At 45.7% G+C, this 16,532-nt stretch overlaps 1 protein-coding gene across 1 annotated transcript in view; it reads right to left on the bottom strand.

Moving 5' to 3' along the window:
• The window catches only part of LOC126535995 (alpha-galactosidase A-like), a 15,162-nt gene extending 1,180 nt beyond the window's left edge, over positions 1 to 13,982 (bottom strand). The window contains exons 1-6 of the mRNA XM_050182875.2: positions 13,651 to 13,982; positions 11,100 to 11,274; positions 9,771 to 9,945; positions 8,593 to 8,687; positions 7,735 to 7,896; positions 1,213 to 1,410 (exon numbers count right to left, since the gene is read on the bottom strand). Of these exons, the coding sequence (XP_050038832.1) occupies positions 1,213 to 1,410; positions 7,735 to 7,896; positions 8,593 to 8,687; positions 9,771 to 9,945; positions 11,100 to 11,274; positions 13,651 to 13,811 (966 nt within the window). The 5' untranslated portion in view covers positions 13,812 to 13,982. The remainder of the gene's footprint in view (positions 1 to 1,212; positions 1,411 to 7,734; positions 7,897 to 8,592; positions 8,688 to 9,770; positions 9,946 to 11,099; positions 11,275 to 13,650) is intronic.
• Positions 13,983 to 16,532: the final 2,550 nt, after the last annotated feature.

The following is a 16,532-nucleotide window of genomic DNA, read 5'->3' as shown; positions in this document are numbered from 1 at the left end:
ATAATAATAATAATAATAATAATCAAAGGTGTTTATTAAAGTGCCAAGGAACAACCTCGCGGGTCTTCGTGCTGGCGCACTCAGAAAAACAATGCACACGAAGAACAATGCAAGCTCACAAACACACAGACATACACAGGTATACACGCCCGCACTCATAAACATAAGAATAATAATTTCGCGAATACAGATTTTATAGAGCATAAAATGTGTACACGAAGAGAACACAATGCAAAAGTGGAGAAACAGAAGAAAGGATTACAGAATGATGGAACACACAACAAATATGAGAGTTATTATTCAGTTATCGAAATATCTCCGCTACTCCTTTCAGGAAAATATTAAACTTAGGCATGAAGATATCCAAGCAATCTGAATGGGCGTTATATGTAAGTAATAATAATAATAATAATAATAATAATAATAACAATAATAATAATAATAATAATAATAATAATAATAATAATAAGAAGAAGAAGAAGCAGAAGAAAGCTTAGATGCGAAGGCGCATAGGTGGATATATAAGTGGCACAGGTGGATATAAGACGACGCGAATGGGATATTATTCACTGAAAGTTACACGATGCCAACAAGGAGCCCGATCGATTTGAGAGAATTCAGAACGATGCGCTGAACTTCGGCACGCCTGTTAATATTGCATCGTAGACCTGCGAGAAAAGGATCTCACGAACACCCGGAAGTGGCAGACCTTAGTGCTGAATGCGATCGCTTATTGTTTTTCGTTTGTCAATGAACCTAAATTCGAATATACGACGCAACTAAACAAAAGGACAAACGCTTGACTCGGTCGTTTCATCCAGCGGGTTTTCCTCTGATGTCATGTTAGAATTTCTCTTCGCTGACAAGAACTTCCACACACTCCGTAACTGCCATGGGACCTCTTTCTATTCCTTCATTTCCTGGCCAACTTTGGTTCGTTAAAGAAAGAATGAAAGGACACAACTAATATTTTTGCCAAAAATGCAAAAAAAAGGAAACTGTGCCAGATTGCAAAAGATGGCAACTGTGCCTCGATGCGCGGTTTAATCACACTTGCGTCAGCCACACATACGTTGTGTCACTATATTGATTCAATGCTTAACGCGTTACCATCCACAGTCGTCATGAGGTGGGTTTTGTCGAATATCTTTCCCGAAACTACATGCACTTTGCGGATTTCTCTACAAGTCGTTCGCCTACTGCGGTTGTCACCTGTGGAAGTCGGCTTGCCTTGGCTCGCAGTGGGTCCCGGATGACGGCGATCACGAACGGGCTGAGCAACAGGGAGCGCGCTGCGTAGCCCACGCTGCGCAAGTCCACCGACAGGATCGCTGGGGAGGGCGCCACGGCCCAGTACGCGATCTGAGAACGCTGCAGGGACTCGGACAGACCGTAGTTGCCCAGCACCAGCTGCGATGAAACGTTTGCCACGTATGTGTGCGTACGCCCGTCCACTCAACACCCACCCCTTTTCCAAAGGCTTAAACACCCGAAAAAGGGTTCCTGACTCGTGCATTCTGACGCGCCTGAGAATTACAAGTTTTACGATTTTAGGATCGCAAGTAGGGCAAGTTGGTAACGATCAATCTTCAACAGCACCGTTTAAGATAGTGACAGCAAACTTCCTGTCTTCTTTTACTGTCTTAAGTGGTGCTGTTGAAGACTAAATTTTACCAGATCATCAATACCATATAAGCAGAGCCACTGCTTGGTATATGACTTCCCCCGCTTGCAGAGGCTCACAGTGGCAGCAGTTACTGAGCAGTGCACAGTAATGGTGAAGATGTCAGGGTGCACGTCATTGGAGCTGCTTAGCACAGTCATTGAGTCGGGACTGCCGACTTCATGTGTGATCGAACTTGTCGGCAATGTAAAGCACTTGTGGAGTAGTTGTAGAAGCATCCCTTAATCACATCCATCGGTGTTTCGGTTAGTACACAACTAACGGCGACCGTTTCTATCTTTACTTTGCCGAAGTGTTCGAGAGTGATTCCACAGGGTTAGCCATACTCCTAGTTCATAGTTGTTTAATAAAGTAAAAAGTGTACAACTCAGGTAAACAAATCAGTGATTATCACGCAATTTCTGATTTCCACCATCACCGTGTAGTTTCTCGAGCAAAGATTACTTTGTGTAGAATTTTGTTGTAACTGAAAACAGCCGCCGGTAAAACACTCCTGAAAGCCACATGTGCAGTTCAGGGGAACATTTCATTCAGAACCACATTTAATTTTTCTCTGTAATTATGTGTGAAATGAGGAATTACAAACCACTGAGCCAATCTTATTAAAATTTTATTCACTTAAAAGGAAAATTTAAATTACAGTGATATCTAAGAGCGTGTTTTAGACCCATGTAGAGAGTTTTAAAGTTTATTCTTAAAAGTTGTAAATTATTTTTCTGAATTTTGGCCATTGTTTGTTGAATTAGTTAGGCCCAAAGGCGTAAATCATTTTTTTCCGAACACTGAATAAAAATATATTTGAAATGATACTAATCCTATCGAATTCGGTTCAGCGCTGACCAAATGGAATTTTTTGGGTTCCACATCTATTTGAATAGAAAAGTTTCGAGCTGAAGCTTCTCATTCATGAAAAACAAGGCAGGAACTAGGTCGCAGAATCAGGGTAAAAAATAGAAAACCTCCATATTTCGGACGGTTTGAGTAGGAAGAGAACGTGCAACAACTTTTGACACATTGCGTAAAGGGAAACGCTAAATAAAGGTAAAATGATTTTTTTAAAAACGAAAGAGAATAAACGAATGAGCAGACTTCGGCGATTCCTTCTGCTCTGAACTCATTTCCGGCGACATCTGCAGGCTCTATACCTGCGGGCTTCTTTGTTTCGTCTTCTACAGATTCTCATTCATGAAAAACAAGGCAGGAACTAGGTCGCAGAATCAGGGTAAAAAAAGAAAACCTCCATATTTCGGACGGTGGGAGTAGGTAGAGAACGTGCAGCAACTTTTGACACATTGCGTAAAGGGAAACGCTAAATAAAGCTAAACTGATTTTTTGAAAACGAAAGAGAATAAACGAATGAACAGACTTCGGTGATTCCTTCTGCTCTGAACTCATTTACGGCGACATCTGCAGGCTCTATACCTGCGGGCTTCTTTGTTTCGTCTTCTACAGAATCCGTTGCTACGCTCTCCGAAATACATGCGTAGGCACTACCACTCTCAGAAATCGGCGTGACACACGAGAACTCCGCGCAAATTGCAACAGATAAATTTTGCGCGACAGCTGAGCGGTATGTGTCTCCGGCTCCGAACTGCAGATTGCCGCTGGGGCATGAGCTCGATGCCAGCGGATTTCGTTTTCGTCGCCACACGAAACCACCGCTGAACACTCGCGTGCAAACGGAAGTGCCGTAGCACACAGCCTAGCGGTCGGAGGAAGGAGTCTTCAGCAGCACGTGCTGCAATTTCGAGCCAACAAATTCACCAGTCATCTTGAGGGCATGTCTGTACAGATCGTTGGTCCAGCTTCTGACTTAATAGGGCACCGACATGCTAGAACGTAGGAGCGCGTGCGCTCGTAACGTGCATGTCCGTGTAGGCCATGAATAACAGAGCTTGGCTGGGTGCATCGCACGAAAGCAAACATTGACAAAGGCGCGCGCCTGTTGTCGTTCAACCTGTCGTGTCATTTACGTGCACAGCACATAGCGGACGGCCTAAATGCTGCATATTTCAATTGCGCAGTCAAACTGCCGTAGTACCTGCTGGCAAGCACTGGCTCCCTATATATGGTAAGAGCCCGGAGTAAGACAGAAGCGCCGACTTGCCTATCTTGCAATGCATTTGCTGCGGGCAGCTAGTGTCAAAGAGATAAAACACGCCCAACGTTCCGCCGTGCTTTTTGACTCCGCTTGCCTCCTCTCCCACCTTCGCATTCTGAGGCACTCTCATCCCTTTCGCTCTTCCCTGTGTGCGGTAATAAAATTTCACGCCGCCTTGTGGTCAAGTTACAAATTGATCACGTTGAAGACATCATAAGCAGCAAAAAATGTCAGGCCCACTGAGAACCGTGTCGCCCCTTGAGACGCGATGTTATTGCGGCGCGCTGTTCGCTTGAAAATGTGACTGGAAAAGACACAGCCTCGGATGCTATCGACAAACGTGCAAAATGCGGACAACCAAAACTAAATGATAGCTTTAGGGCGTGCAGGCAAATAAAGTAGGAAAAAAAGCCTGCCACATGGGTTGAGAAGTTGCATTAGTCGTAAAAGGGGCCGTAGAGTGCTGGACGACGGCAAGCCGATGCACTGAAGTCGAAATAATGTGCTGTTGCGCTTGCATGGCCCTTTTGTAGGTGAACCGATGTTGCTATCACATAGAAAACAGTCGCATACGATTTGTTTTTGCCGTGACTCATCGCACCAAATGCGCAATAAGACTTCTCTTGCCGTACTTATAGGTGAGTATTTAATTCCGTGCACGGGGAAAGCTTTATGGTGGAGGGAAGCTGGTATTCTCCTTTGCGAGAAAACTGCCTTTGTCGTTTTTAATATGAAGGACTCATTTCAAGCTCAAATTATGAACAAGCTACCTTGCACCATTTGCTAGTAAAATTCCAGTGCGTAATCTTAGAGTTTTTCTTTATTTTTTCTTTCTTTCGTTCACATAGGAGCATGTGCTTATTAAGGAAAGGTGATCAAGATTGCTTTCCGCCAACGTGTTACTCTGAGTTTCTCGTAGCTCTGCGTGCTCGAATGGTGGCGGATGACATGCTCGATGCATGTCGCGCATCTCAGATGCGGCAGCAAGCAAGCGCATAGAGCAAGAGAGAGTAAACTTTATAAAAGAGAGCACACGAGCGTAGGTAGCCCTTCCACTATTCAGTGGGTGGTCCCCTCAGTCCAGTAGTCCGGCGGCGTTAGCTGCCCTTCTCGCTCGGTTGACCAGGTTGAGCTGGTCCGTCGAGTCTGAGCTGGACAGCACTACCTCCCATTGCCGCCTCATAATGCTCTGACGCGAGAGGAAGCCGTAAACAAACGCATATCCACATTTGAGTCTCTACCACGGCATACACCCTGAGCTGTATTCCGATAAATGCCCACACTGCGATCAAAGCACAGCGCTTTACCACTTGGTATGGGCTTGCGCGAGCACACCACAGCTCACACCCACTGCGCATAGAGCAACGAGCGCATCACAACGGCAAGCGCGCACAGTTCCTTTGGCAAACTGTTGATCGAGCTTTCAAAGCCTCTTATGATCCTCACCCCGAGACCAGCAGCCGCAGCTGGCCGCCGCCGATATCGCTCAAGACGAGGCCAATTAAATCCAGCGGCACCTACGATCCTCGTCACAAAATGACGCTCGAGTTAAACCGTAGCTGAACACTACGTGGAACGCCTTATCAAGCGAGTCGGCGCTCCTGTCTATCTTGCTCCGTGGGTGAGAGTTAAACTGAGGATGAGAAAGTGGACTGATGACGATAGCGTAATGGAAGGAATCGAGGGGGAGACGCCGCGAAACCAATGTCGAACATAAAAAAATGAAAAAAAGATCCAATTGTTGTAATATAACCGCGCACCAACAAAAAAACAGAGAAGTCGCAGTTTCGCCCGATAGGCGGAGCATCGGTTGCGATAGCAAATTATTAGACAGCTGTACGAAGTAAGGATATTCACGGCGGCCGCATTTCGATGGGGGCGAAATGCGAAAACACCCGTGTACTTACATTTAGGTGCACGTTAAAGAACCCCAGGTGATCGAAATTTCCGGAGTCCCCCACTGCGGCGTGCCTCATAATCAAGGAGTGGTTTTGGCACGTAAAACACCATAATTTAATTTTTTTTTAATTTAAGTAAGGATAGTAGTTTATCAGCCGTAAGCGTTTGTCAACATTCGCTTACTAATTAAATTAACAAGCCTAGTGTCACGCGCGCACAGGCAAACGTGAAGACATCACGCTCGATGGCCGCAGACACTTACTGTCAAAACGTTGGGGTGAGGAAAGGCGACAGCAGCAGCGAGTGCTCTTCGTGATGACTGTAGCTGCAACGCGAACTAAGCGGTGAGAACGCAACACACCTGAGCAGCCGTCGCCTGAGTAGCCGCACCCCTCCGGTGTCTAGCGTGCGCGAAACGAGCCACCATCCTCGGCTCAACCTCGCACGCTTTCATTCGCAACCACAGTCTACGGCACGCGGCCGCGATGTAATCGCATTTGGACTTTATATCTAGCACCACGATGACTGCGACGACGACGGCGGCGGAAATGCGTCTGTAGTGTCCATATAATAGCAATCGCAACGAAATAAGCCAGCTAGCCCAACGCACAAAGCAAAATGCTTATGTTTTTTATGCTCTGACCTCACCACAAGTAGGCCACTGGCCCATACATTGCCACGGGAGAAGAGCGCCGACGCGTTTACATTTCTCTTTCGTTTTTCCTGTGCTGTGGTTTCCAACGAAAGCCTAAGCCTACAAAATTGACATCGCTCTTAGAACGGCCAGAACCCTCTAGCCTTTTCTTATCTAGGACGTCTTGGCTAACCACCTTGCGACATCGCTCAAGGCTGCTATGATATACGTTCAACTACCAGATTGCACAAGCGCGGTTTCGAGATATATTAAGGACGGCTTATGGACGTGTCACGACGGTTATGATTGGCATAGCCTTTGTGCTTTTAAAAGGAGAGCAAGAAAAGGGAGCTGGCAAGCCTTTCTCTTTCGTTCGTCCGTTCGTTCGTTTGTTCGTTCGTTCATTCTTTCAAGTTGCCTCTGTATATTTCACAAATGCACGCTTCTCGTACTCTTGTGCGATCTGTCAAGTGGAAGCATCTTGCACAGAAATTTCGAGTGACCTACTTGTTCAAGTATTGTTCGCGACTAGCGTTAGTTGGGAGCTCTGGAGACGCGACGCCGCTGGCTACGGCTCTAGATACTCTCATACAATTACACTTTGATGAAACTGTCTTGAGGCCCCACCCTGCAACAATGTGAATAAGAAATGATTATGTATTTCCATTTTCATTTGATACTCTACGACAATTATACAAGTTATCGGTGAAACGTACAGCAGATAAAAATCGGGCACAGGCAGAGCTTTTAGTAACCCTGCGTCAATACAGCCTTTCAGCCGCCGCAGTGACCTAGCGGCTGTGTCGTTGCGCTGCTAAGCTCGAGGTCGCGGGATCAAACCCTGGCCGCGGTGGCCGCGTTCCGATGGCATCGAGATGCGAAAACGCCCGTGTCCCGTGCATTGGGGGCATGTTAAAGATCCACTGATGGTCAAAGTTATTACGGACTTCCGCACTACGGCGTGCCTCATAGTAAAATCGTAGTATTGGCAAGTATAACTGTATAGAATTCAATGCTTTCTTTTTTTTCTTAGCAAGCATTGCGCTAAAACGTCACACAAGGTCCCAGAATCTAATGTATAATGGGCTGAAGAATCTTAGAAATTTCGGCCAACCGCTAAAAGAGCATTATTGCATCAGAACAGGCAAAAAAAAATTCGCTAGATATAGCAGACGATTGGCTAAGTGCGCATCATTTTCATGGCCAGACGACGAAAGTAAGAGATTAAAGTTCACCCCGGCTTCAGACTTTGCGATGTTGATGCACGCTCCGTGAAAACGACCTGCACTGGCACAGATGCGTTTTAGAATATTCACAAGCAGCGCATCGTGCTGTGATTTCTGTATACTAAGAATGCGATTGATGTATATCGACAATGGAGTGGTTGCTATACAGAAGAACTATACGGAATTTTACCGCGCCGTAGTCAGTCCAGGCGCCCGGACCTGTGACGTTCGCCAGAAGGTCATGATGTTTGGCTTCATACAGCACCGCATCGTATATTTGGCTCCAGTTGTACGTCACAGCGGCGAAGTTTCGCCAGATGTTGCATGTCCCGGCTATTTTCTCGTAGTCGGGCTGAAACAAATGGTATTAATCTTTTACTAAACCACGTATTTATATATCCTTCGTGCTTCCGCGAAAGGTACCAGATTATAGAGACAGCCTGCTCACGATAAGTTTGCGGTATGACGAGGTTGCCCGCAAATGCACGCAGAATTGCCGCGCGACCGGCCGGTCGAGGCACTTTGCGTGAATTCGCGGGCTTCTTTCACGCTCGCAACCACACCTTTATGTAGCACGTAATGAAGAACAGAAAGCTGCATCGGGAGCTTTTCCTGTCGCTCTACGATTTTCTCATTGACACTTCTAATCAAATTATAATATTTTAGATGTTAATTTATTATTTAAGATTAATTATCTACTTAGGCGGAATTAAAAAAAAGTTTGAGTATCTTGAAGCGACGGCAAACAACATTACTTTTGTTCTGTCCCGCTATGTGGCATTTGCAAACTTCTTAAACTCAGGCTAAAGTTAGCGGGGACACCCTATATATTAATAGGAGATTATTACCGAAACACGGGAACGTTTATTCACAGATACATAAGCTCGAGAACACTCGCAGGGGACGTGCACTATTGCATATAATGTGTTCATCGGTAATAAATTGCTTAGTGAAGCATATTGCGGCTGCAACATGTCTGGCAGTAGTAATGAGTGCTTCGTCTGGTAAGATGTATACAGCAACACAGATGTATAGAAGCCAAACTTACTGTGATACCGGACTGCGCAAGGTACATTGGCCATTCGCAAGAGTAGAGCATCGGTCGCCCAGTAGCATTCAGAGCTCGTCCAAATTTTGAATACACTGAAAAAAAAAATAAGTTCTGTAAACATTAATTTGAGAGCTTAGCGCGGTGTTGTGCCTCGAAGTGGCTTTTGGGACAGAATCTACCCGGCCCATTAAGTCCGGTAGTAGGAGTGAAGGAAAAAGGGTTCAATTTACATTATTTAAACTGGCACCAAATACGGAAGCCCACTCCATGTAGCAGCATATTAAACGTCTGAGTTCATATCAGGACACGTCAACCACCTCTACACCAAGGTTTTTGCTTTTAATTCCGTCGTCTTCCCTAGGCGACTAGACTAGGGAATCTGATGACTATTGTGACCAATCACAATCGTCGAATCGGTTTCGAAATCCCGCCCATGCAGCTACGCCGTTCCGCCTGATTCGCCTCCTATGTTGCACCTTCGCCCGCGCATATGGCGCAACTTCGTAGTAATCTGTCTATCTGGGGTATTAACTGCCTATCTGGTGAAAGAGAAGCCAAACTAAGAACCGCTCCTACATTAACGCCAATATATAAGCAGCTGACCTTTCTTTGGAGTGCCCACTTTGTTTTTTACGTAGATGCTCACAGGATCAGTTCAGAGCAACCGTTCACGGCTCCGGAATAAAGGAGCAAGAGGCAAGGTCATCACAGACTGCTTGAATCACCGAGAGAGAGAGAGAGAGAGAGAGAGACAAATGAAAGGCAGGTAAGTTAACCAGAATTAGTCCGGTTTGCTACCCTGCAAAGAGGTAAACGGAGTTATAAAGATACAGGAAGGCGTATTTTGGCATGCCGAGGTAAAGTGATAGAGGGATACGTACTCGCCGCAATAGAGGCATTTGTAGGAGTATAAAGGCATGCATTATATAGGCTTAAGTTTGGGAAACTATTGATTTGTAGCAGCCATCCCAAATCCACTGCTTCGCTAGTGAGCGTTCTGTTAGCTGAGGGGTAGAGGCGGCGCCATAGCCGATAGTACTGGAGGAGGGTGTGTTAAGTGGGGGATATGGACACGACCTTGGGGTCACGGTCGTCCCCTTGGTGCGATGCCCCGGCACGAGAGCAGCTCACCCATAGCCACCGCAACGTGGGCCCCTTTCCGCGTTTACACTTACGTTCATCCATCTTCCTGGGGTTCATGTTGCAACCATCTACGTTGACGAAGTCGACGCCCCAGTCTGCGAACGTCTTGGCATCACGCTCGAAGTTATTGAGGCTTCCCGGATACCCATTGCACGTCTTCGTTCCAATGCCCGCGTTTATGCCAAACTTGAGGCCCCTGGAATGTACCTTGATGAAGAAGAAATGTGCGTAACGAACATCGCATATGCAAGACCAAATCGTTGATGTAGGATAGAGTGCACGCCAAAACGCAGCTGTATAATAAGAGTATGAAATCTCTGCTATATACAGGCTGTTTCTACGAAGGCTTAAGTAATATTAAAAAAAAGCCCCTTCGAAATAAAAGGACGGTTCCTTCGGACACATGCCATTACTGGAGGTGACCACGGGATGATGGGTGACACGTGGTAATTAGTCGCCCTTTATCTCAAACTTATCAATAACTTTTGAACTTTTAGTTTCAGCGGGCTCATCGTGATTGGGAAATTCAAGCGAGCTCTCCGTACAAGCCATGACAACTTTTTGATCAAGAAAAATGTGATTACCTAGGGAACTGTGGCACGACGAAATTCGGCTATGAGAGCGAAACCAAAACCGGGAGGCTGCAACGAGCGCAAAACCGCGCCCCTCGAGGCGACGTTCTGCTGACGTCACCCAGCGGCACTCAACCAGCGTAGTGCGGCTCCGTGCTTCTAGCTGTTCCCAAACTTTCTGCCATTGGGGAACCCTATCTATCTTGCCAGTGTCACCACTTGTCAGATGAATAATTAAATTTGTGCTTTACGGAACATGCGTTTAAAAAGAATCTGCCTACGCTAAACTAAAACGCCTTTTATATTGAACAGCCACAGGAGAAAGTAGCAATCTCAGATAAACATACGAAAGGCAAGAACCACGAAATCAAAACAACGGTCTACAGAAAGTTGCACTTAAGCAGTGTATTTTTTGTCCTCCATTCCATTCGCACACAATCAGGCATCGATGACATGCATTTTGGTAGCGATGGAACATTTGCGGATTACAGTTTATTTCCACCACAATAAAAGAAAATAATAATAAAACAGTTACCAGGTTAAATATTTTACGCACTCTAGTCGAGTCACAACCAGAAATATACCGTCACCAAAACCCGCTTCCCTAATTTAAAATGTAGCGTCGACACATATCTTTGGCTCGTGGTCTGGGGCTTCGAATCTCAGCTGTCGGTATAAAGATCAGCCTGCTCGCCATTTCTGAACCTTGATACATGAATCGTATTTTGCTCAGTTGCTACTTGGTTGTCACAGGATTCTCCAAGGATTCTGTGTACGTGCTGGGCTTACGTAGTCTACGACAGCTTTCATTCCGCTGGGAAAGCGTCCGGGATCAGCCACTAGGTTTCCCTGGGCATCTCTGGATTTATCACTCCAGCAGTCGTCCACAATCAGATACTCGTAGCCGGCCTGGCGGTAACCGTCCATCAGCATACGGTCAGCCATGTCTGAGATAAGATTGTCGCTGAAAGATAGAACGAAACTTATATACGCTTTCATAAGACGCCATGTCAACTGTCAATACACTTCCTAAATCGGGCACAAACGCACAGCGGCGATTGGCTGCATGACAAGAGTTGTAAACATGAATTTCAAAAGTACTTGATCCAGTTGCAGTAGAACGCGTTGTGGGGCTACTTGGTTCATAGCTTTCAAAAGACGAAGCGCCAACAGAGACAGCCCACTGAGAAAGAACAAATACAGGACAAAGCGCTTCCTGTCTTTGTTCTTTCTTAGTGTGCTGTCTCTGTTGGTGTTTCATTTTTTGAAAAAATGCTTGAACCAAGAAACAAAGAAAAAGAGCGAGTCCAAGGATATTAAATGAAAGAGCGTGAAGAAAAAGAGGCAAGAAAGGCTGTGTGCATGAGGTTAGGGTACAATGTGACCATCTGTTCATTTTGAGTGGACGTGAACAAACGGACACAGGACACAGCCTCTTCACGTTGAAAAATATGGTAGAACGAAATGCGGCACAGCAGCTAACGACAGTAATGTACCTCAGGGAACTAGCCTCAGTGGTGCGAATTGCATCATTTATCGTGACCGGTAAGGGAAAGAGACTAAGGAAAGGAGAAAGACATGGAGGGTGACCAGAACCGAAAACTCTGCTAGCCTACATTGGTGGGCTTAGGATGGGGAGGTTGGATACGAAGAAAATATAGAGACTCAGAGCGCAGGCACATGATAACAGCCAGTCCCGGCCACCGCATACGATCACAGCGGACCCCAAATTTGCAGAGAGAGAGACGATGAACTTTGGACCAACATAAATAGCATCCTGTTTCGAAGAGAATGTTATAAGTTAAACTAAGTGTGTTGCTCTTGCACGTAAATGTCATAGCTACCTTTCGCGGTTTATTAGGCGTTATCATTCCTAGAGTACTTCACGAACTTTTCGACGGTTATGTACTTTGTATCTAACAGTTTTCCAGCCTACCCGTGTCACTGTTTAGTCCATGCTCGAATGGTTATAGCGCATCTAACTGCTGTGCTTAGCGAACCGGGTTTCTGCCGGGACGTGAAGTGCCGGCTATATGGAAAGCGCTAGTGGTCTCAGCGTCACGCAAACAGAGATAAAGGTTAGCGTCTTCGTGACTGGGCGGGCGAACAAAAGGATTCAGAGCTGAGACCTAGCGGCGGAAGTGTCCGACTTCACCGAGCACGGATGGTAAAGTCGTCGGCACGCATTTCGTAGGAAACACGACTGTTTGAAAATTTCTGCGTCAGTGCTGTCTGTTCCACTTGATTATTCGTATTAAGCATGCTTGCAACTCATCAAATAGATATACAGGAGATTTAACATAAACCGCTCAGTACAGCGCTCGCGAGATACAAAGGAATGAGGCGCAGGAGAGTATTTAACGTAGAAAAAGAAAACAAAAAAGATCCATGCGCAAGCGCGCGTTCTCGATCTGCCCCACCAGTGCCTAAACTGTCATGAAAGTGAGCTCACAAGTGTCTAAGCTACCAGCCTGACTACCCTTATGAGGAGGCTTTGGTTTAAAATTATTCGCTTTTTTTATTATTACTTCACATTCTGGAACCGCAGTGATGAACAACTGACGTCAGGCGCAATTTTGCTGAATAGATACACTGCACGATACATCATTTGTCCGTTCGTTTGCGTTCTCATTTATTTATTTATTTATTTATTTATTTATTTATTTATTTATTTATTTATTTAGAGCTCTTGATTATCAAGTTGCTATACACAGTACACGAACGCTGGCGCACAATATACAGAGAGGCCACCGAACATTAGTGATGGCTGAACCAGGTTCACTGGAGCCTGACTACAATATTGCTCACCTTGACAATATGTGTAAATAAGGACGAGACATTTGATGAAGGAAAAACAACAGTCACAAAAGACAAAGGACAAGAAGAGATGTTCACACCACCAGTCGTTGTCGTGTGAACATCTCTTCTTGTCCTTTGTCTTTTGTGACTGGTTTTTATCTTCAACTATTTACCAACTGGCCCGGATGTAAACCCTTCTGCAAGGACGCCACATGCTTCTGCACTACCGTCTGAGTTCGTAGCAGTTTAATGAAACAAGTAATTCTGTAAAGTGAAGAAAACTATTAAGGGAAAATAATGGGACCAGGCTGAAGTAACCATAGTTGCTTGTAACTCGAACATTCGTTGCTACGCATGCCACGTGACCTTACTTTCAGTGAACAACGAGGACTCGCACGACCGGAGGGTCGTGCGAGTCCTCGTTGCCTAACCTAACCGAGCCTAACCATACTCCAGTCGAGAAAGCGAGCGTCATTACCCGGAGAGAACATAGGCAATAGGATGCGAGAAAACCCAGAGACAGTCTGGGTGAACATCTTACCTTATGCACTCGTCGTAGTGCCATACCGAATCGGTGTTGCAGCCAAATCTCTGCCATGTTCGCCATCCCATTGGCGGAAAGAGAGCGAGCCCGTTGTCAAGGCAGTTCCCTAATGCGAGAAGCGTGCTTGACATGAAAAAATTTATCAGCTGGATATCCATAGCACCTAATGACGTGCTTCTGACTACGAGTTAAAACGCTGCGACGTGCAATGAGCAGCAGGCGACAAATTGGTTGTAACGAGATCCAAAAGGCCGTAGTATGCGGACGGCAAATTGAGATTTCGCTGCTTTGCAGTGGCATGCGGTTCGTTAAGCAGCGCGTCATTATTGTTCCCGGCGAAATACCAAGTGCAAGCTTCGATAGTTACAAGATTGTTCTATCGATTGTTGGGATTCGCCGCTGAATGTTTGATTAAACAGAAAACGAAAAAGAACTTAGGTGCGGCGTGTATTGTCTCGTGTGTCGTCATATTGATACGTTTTCTATCGGGAGCATGTGCTTGATAAAACGTGCTATCCATTCTTTGCTGATGGCTGTCTCTGGATGGCAAGCAGATTAAAAGGAAATTGCAGAGTGAATGCTGATAATTCGAACGAGGAACTAAAGTGAGTGCGGGCACGAAGCTGTCCATTAATAATGGCGAACCATCTAAAGGCCTACTGTCAATAAGGCTTAAAGGAGTCACCCAGAATGAAGCTGCAATAAAATATTCCACACAAGTGCTGGCCTCCTTCCCGTTTCATTTCTTCCTTCCTTTCTTTCTTTTTTTCGTTATTGTGGCGCTAGCACACTGCAAGACGTAAATTTGTGTAATACCCATCCTAGCTAGTAAAGGTGAACACATAATACTTGCGTGAAGAGTGGCGTAAAATTTTATGGAGATTTCCCGCTAAATGCGAGATAAATGCGTCAGAATTACGTCGCACCTCTTTGAAGTCCCGGATACATTTCACGTTATATATATATATACAATCATATCATAGGAAGCCAACAAACACTTACACCAAGGATAACATAGGCGTAATTACTTGCGCTTAATAAATGAAATAAAGAAATGATAAATTAGTGGAAATGAAAGTGGATGAAAAAAACAACCTGTCGCAGGTGGGGAGCGATCCCACAACCTTCGCACTTCGCGTGCGATGCTCTACCAATTGAGCTACCGCGGCGCCGTTTCCCCATCCACTTTCTTGGGTATTTATGTTTCCTAGCAGAACCTTGGGAGTGTTAGCCAGCGCCACTACTCACAAACCTTGGCGGCGGATATGGAACATCCTTTCTGCAGCAGGCGTCAATGTTGCCGGATTCGAGACCCTCGTTATGTAATGAACGAGAAGCGTGCACAAGCGGGCGCTCCTTTATGTTGGCCTACAACAGACGATTGTCACCGGTGTGGTGAGACCGTCCCAGAGCCCTTGGGCTTCTCCCATCGTTCTAGCGTCTAAATAAGATGGCGCAGCCAACCGCCGGCGCTCCCATTATATATATATATATATATATATATATATATATATATACGCAACGACTGGTTCACACCACAACACCACCAGTCGTTGTGGTGTGAACCTCTCTTCTTGTCCTTTGTGTTGTGTGACTGGTTTTTTCCTTCAACTCCTTACTTTCCTTCTTGCCATCTTCAATTTCTGTTTCTATTGTCTCCTCCTGAAAGAGTGAGCAGGCGTTGTGCGCCTATCGGAGGCATTTTCCAGCCTGCTTCTTCTCTGATTTCCCCTCTATCCATAGTATATTGACACGTGCACTTGTTTGTCTTTATCGATCGACCACGTTTCGCCACCTAACAAATGTTATCGCACAGCGTGGGACGCGCCTGCATGTATCCGAAGTTTCTGGAAAGTTATCGATGCTTGTATCCGCTGTCTGTTGTCGCCGAACCTTATGTTATCTGATTTCATCGCCTGACGCGAATGGTGTAGAACTTTGTGGAAGGCACGCGGGTCCCAGCGATTACTCTGGAACATTCGACGACAGATGTATAAAAGCCGACGCGCTTGACCCGCTGATCAGATTTTCGACGCGTCGCCGACCGTGTTCGCCGCTATCGTTGTGCTATAAGTGTAGCAAACTGGACTCAGTCTAGTTAACCTCCCTGCCTTTCTGTCTTCCCTTCTCTCTCTCTCTGTGGGCACAGGTCCGCCCAATAACAGTTAGTTTTGTCTTTCACAGTATTGCTACTGTGTTCTTCAACGTCACCACCACGTGACAATATCCTGAAAGGAAGGCATCACGGTTGTATGCTCAGCATCAAACGAGGCGCATTCAATGTGCGCACGAGTCAATAATGGCTGGGAAAATAAGCAATGCACGATAAACCACAAGAAGAAGCGCACTAACTTCAAGACAAGGGTGATATATGATATACCCTTGGCCGACGACATATAAGACAAAGAGGCAGGTGTACCAATGACAGGACAAGAGAGCATGCAGCCTCTTTCGAAGAAACCTCAAGTGGGGCACCTCACTTTTCATCATCGCCAGCACCATTGAAGCGTTCTATTTCACGACATCAAAGTTTTAGGAAAAAGTAAAGACAAGCTGACGCGCGAAATTTTACAAGCCTTGGCAATTGACAAAAGCGGGCAATCTTGCATGATTACACCATCAATACTACTAACAGAAAAAGAAAAGGGCTACTTGCGCAAAGACAATATTTAATAGAGGGAAAATGAGACATCCACCCAAACGTAGCTAAGTGTAACAAAGGCAACCCTAAAGCTTTTGTAGCACTTCGCTACGTTTGGGTGGATGTCTCATTTTCCCTTAATTAATTACTTCTCTCCACCTTGCGGGTTTCCGCAGAACTATTACGTCAGACTCTTGCCTTTGTTTCGTGTTGTTGATAAATTCGACTGCGCCTGCCA

This window comes from Dermacentor andersoni, chromosome 4, assembly GCF_023375885.2.
Source record: "Dermacentor andersoni chromosome 4, qqDerAnde1_hic_scaffold, whole genome shotgun sequence".
Classification (NCBI taxonomy): Eukaryota; Metazoa; Arthropoda; class Arachnida; order Ixodida; family Ixodidae; genus Dermacentor; species Dermacentor andersoni.
Note: the sequence above shows the minus strand (reverse complement) of the source record. Positions and strands in the feature narration are given on the sequence as shown.